Here is a 1,448-nt window from a genome sequence, read left to right as displayed (position 1 = left end):
AAGTAAAAGTAAAAGTAAAAGTAAAAGTAAAGTAAAGTAAAGTAAAGTAAAGTAAAGTAAAGTAAAGTAAGTAAAGTAAGTAAGTAAGAAGAAGAAGAGAGAGAGAGAGAGAGAGAGAGAGAGAGAGAGAGAGAGAGAGAGGGGGGGAGGGAGGGAGAGTGTGTTAAAGAATTAAAATTAAAGATTTTGGACAATCAAAACTTGGATGAATGAGCTGTGCAATTAATTACAAACCATTTCGCGTATGTATTGTCGAGTGCTGAGATCGGCAATATGATTATCCCGGAGTGTATAACTGTGATGCCCTGCAGCGGCCAATAGATTATGCTTATAAATTTCCACGAGATTCTGCTCCCAAGCCATTCTTCTGGCGCTTTCCAGATTTTTTGTGTATATCTTATTAAACTGCGTCTGCTCAAATAAAGCATGTTTTGCATAATATATCTTGAACGAGGTTGATCTAATAAATTCATCCAAAGGATATATAGAGCTTTTGCAATTGTATTTATAAAACATATGTTCTTATTATTACGTAAATTAAATCTTGATGATTTTAATTTTAAATTAAGATTGAATTGCAGTATCTCTCTCAATATTAATTAATATTAATGTTAAGAATATTAACGAATCTATAGATTAATTTTATTATTGCATTGTAATAATTAATTAGTGTCAAATAAATTATGTTTTATTATGTCATATTAATATTTGACTATTAAAAAATAATATAATTAAAGAAAATTTTTGTTACATCACATATAAATATTCTCAAAAATGTTGTTTAAAAATCAATTAATAATTACATAATTTTCACAAATAAAAATAAAAAATTATGAGAGCAGTTTTTAATTTAAAAAAATTTAATCAATGCAATAGAGAGAATAAAAAAAATTAAGAGATTCATAAAATTAGCCTCTCGAAATATTTTTATTTTAAGGATATGTTACCTTGTAGGCTTTCCAATAATCATCGAGCTTTTCCGAGATTTTCGGCGGTAAGGTATCCCCATTGAAAGTCTGAATCGCGAATGTCCTAGGCAAGATTAATATTGAAAGCAGCGTCGCACATAATCGCGAGCACATGGCGAGGCGCGGCGAATAATTTACAGTCCTTAATTAATTCGCGCGACAGACCCAAGCAGTTAACTATCTTGACGTACCTTACGATACTGCATGAGGTCATAACATGTAGTAACGATCAGTGTCAGCGCATTCTGTGAATTACATCACCGGACAGTTGCTCACGTTATGCTGATGTATGTTTATTTCGTCAAATAATAATTATTTTATATTCCATGTTTTTCGCTGGCGTCCCTACTTTAAATGCTCATATTTGTGTCGCGTTTTGGTACAGATAACTAAACAGTTCTTATTGTTAGAATATTTATTATTTGGAAAAGGAAATAGTTTACGATTTACATTATTATTATTACAATATGTTACATAATA

At 30.3% G+C, this 1,448-nt stretch overlaps 1 protein-coding gene across 1 annotated transcript in view; it reads right to left on the bottom strand.

The window, feature by feature from the left end:
• Nucleotides 1-1,082, bottom strand: part of LOC105627376 (cathepsin L1) — a 7,197-nt gene extending 6,115 nt beyond the window's left edge. Inside the window, exons 1-2 of the mRNA XM_012208662.1 lie at nt 948-1,082; nt 235-411 (exon numbers count right to left, since the gene is read on the bottom strand). Coding sequence (XP_012064052.1) covers nt 235-411; nt 948-1,082 — 312 coding nt within the window. The remainder of the gene's footprint in view (nt 1-234; nt 412-947) is intronic.
• Between the last annotated feature and the right edge of the window lie 366 nt (nt 1,083-1,448).

Source organism: Atta cephalotes (genome assembly GCF_000143395.1).
Source record: "Atta cephalotes unplaced genomic scaffold scaffold00001, whole genome shotgun sequence".
NCBI lineage: Eukaryota > Metazoa > Arthropoda > Insecta > Hymenoptera > Formicidae > Atta > Atta cephalotes.
The sequence above is the reverse complement of the archived record's forward strand: the minus strand, read 5'-3'. Positions and strand labels throughout refer to the sequence as shown.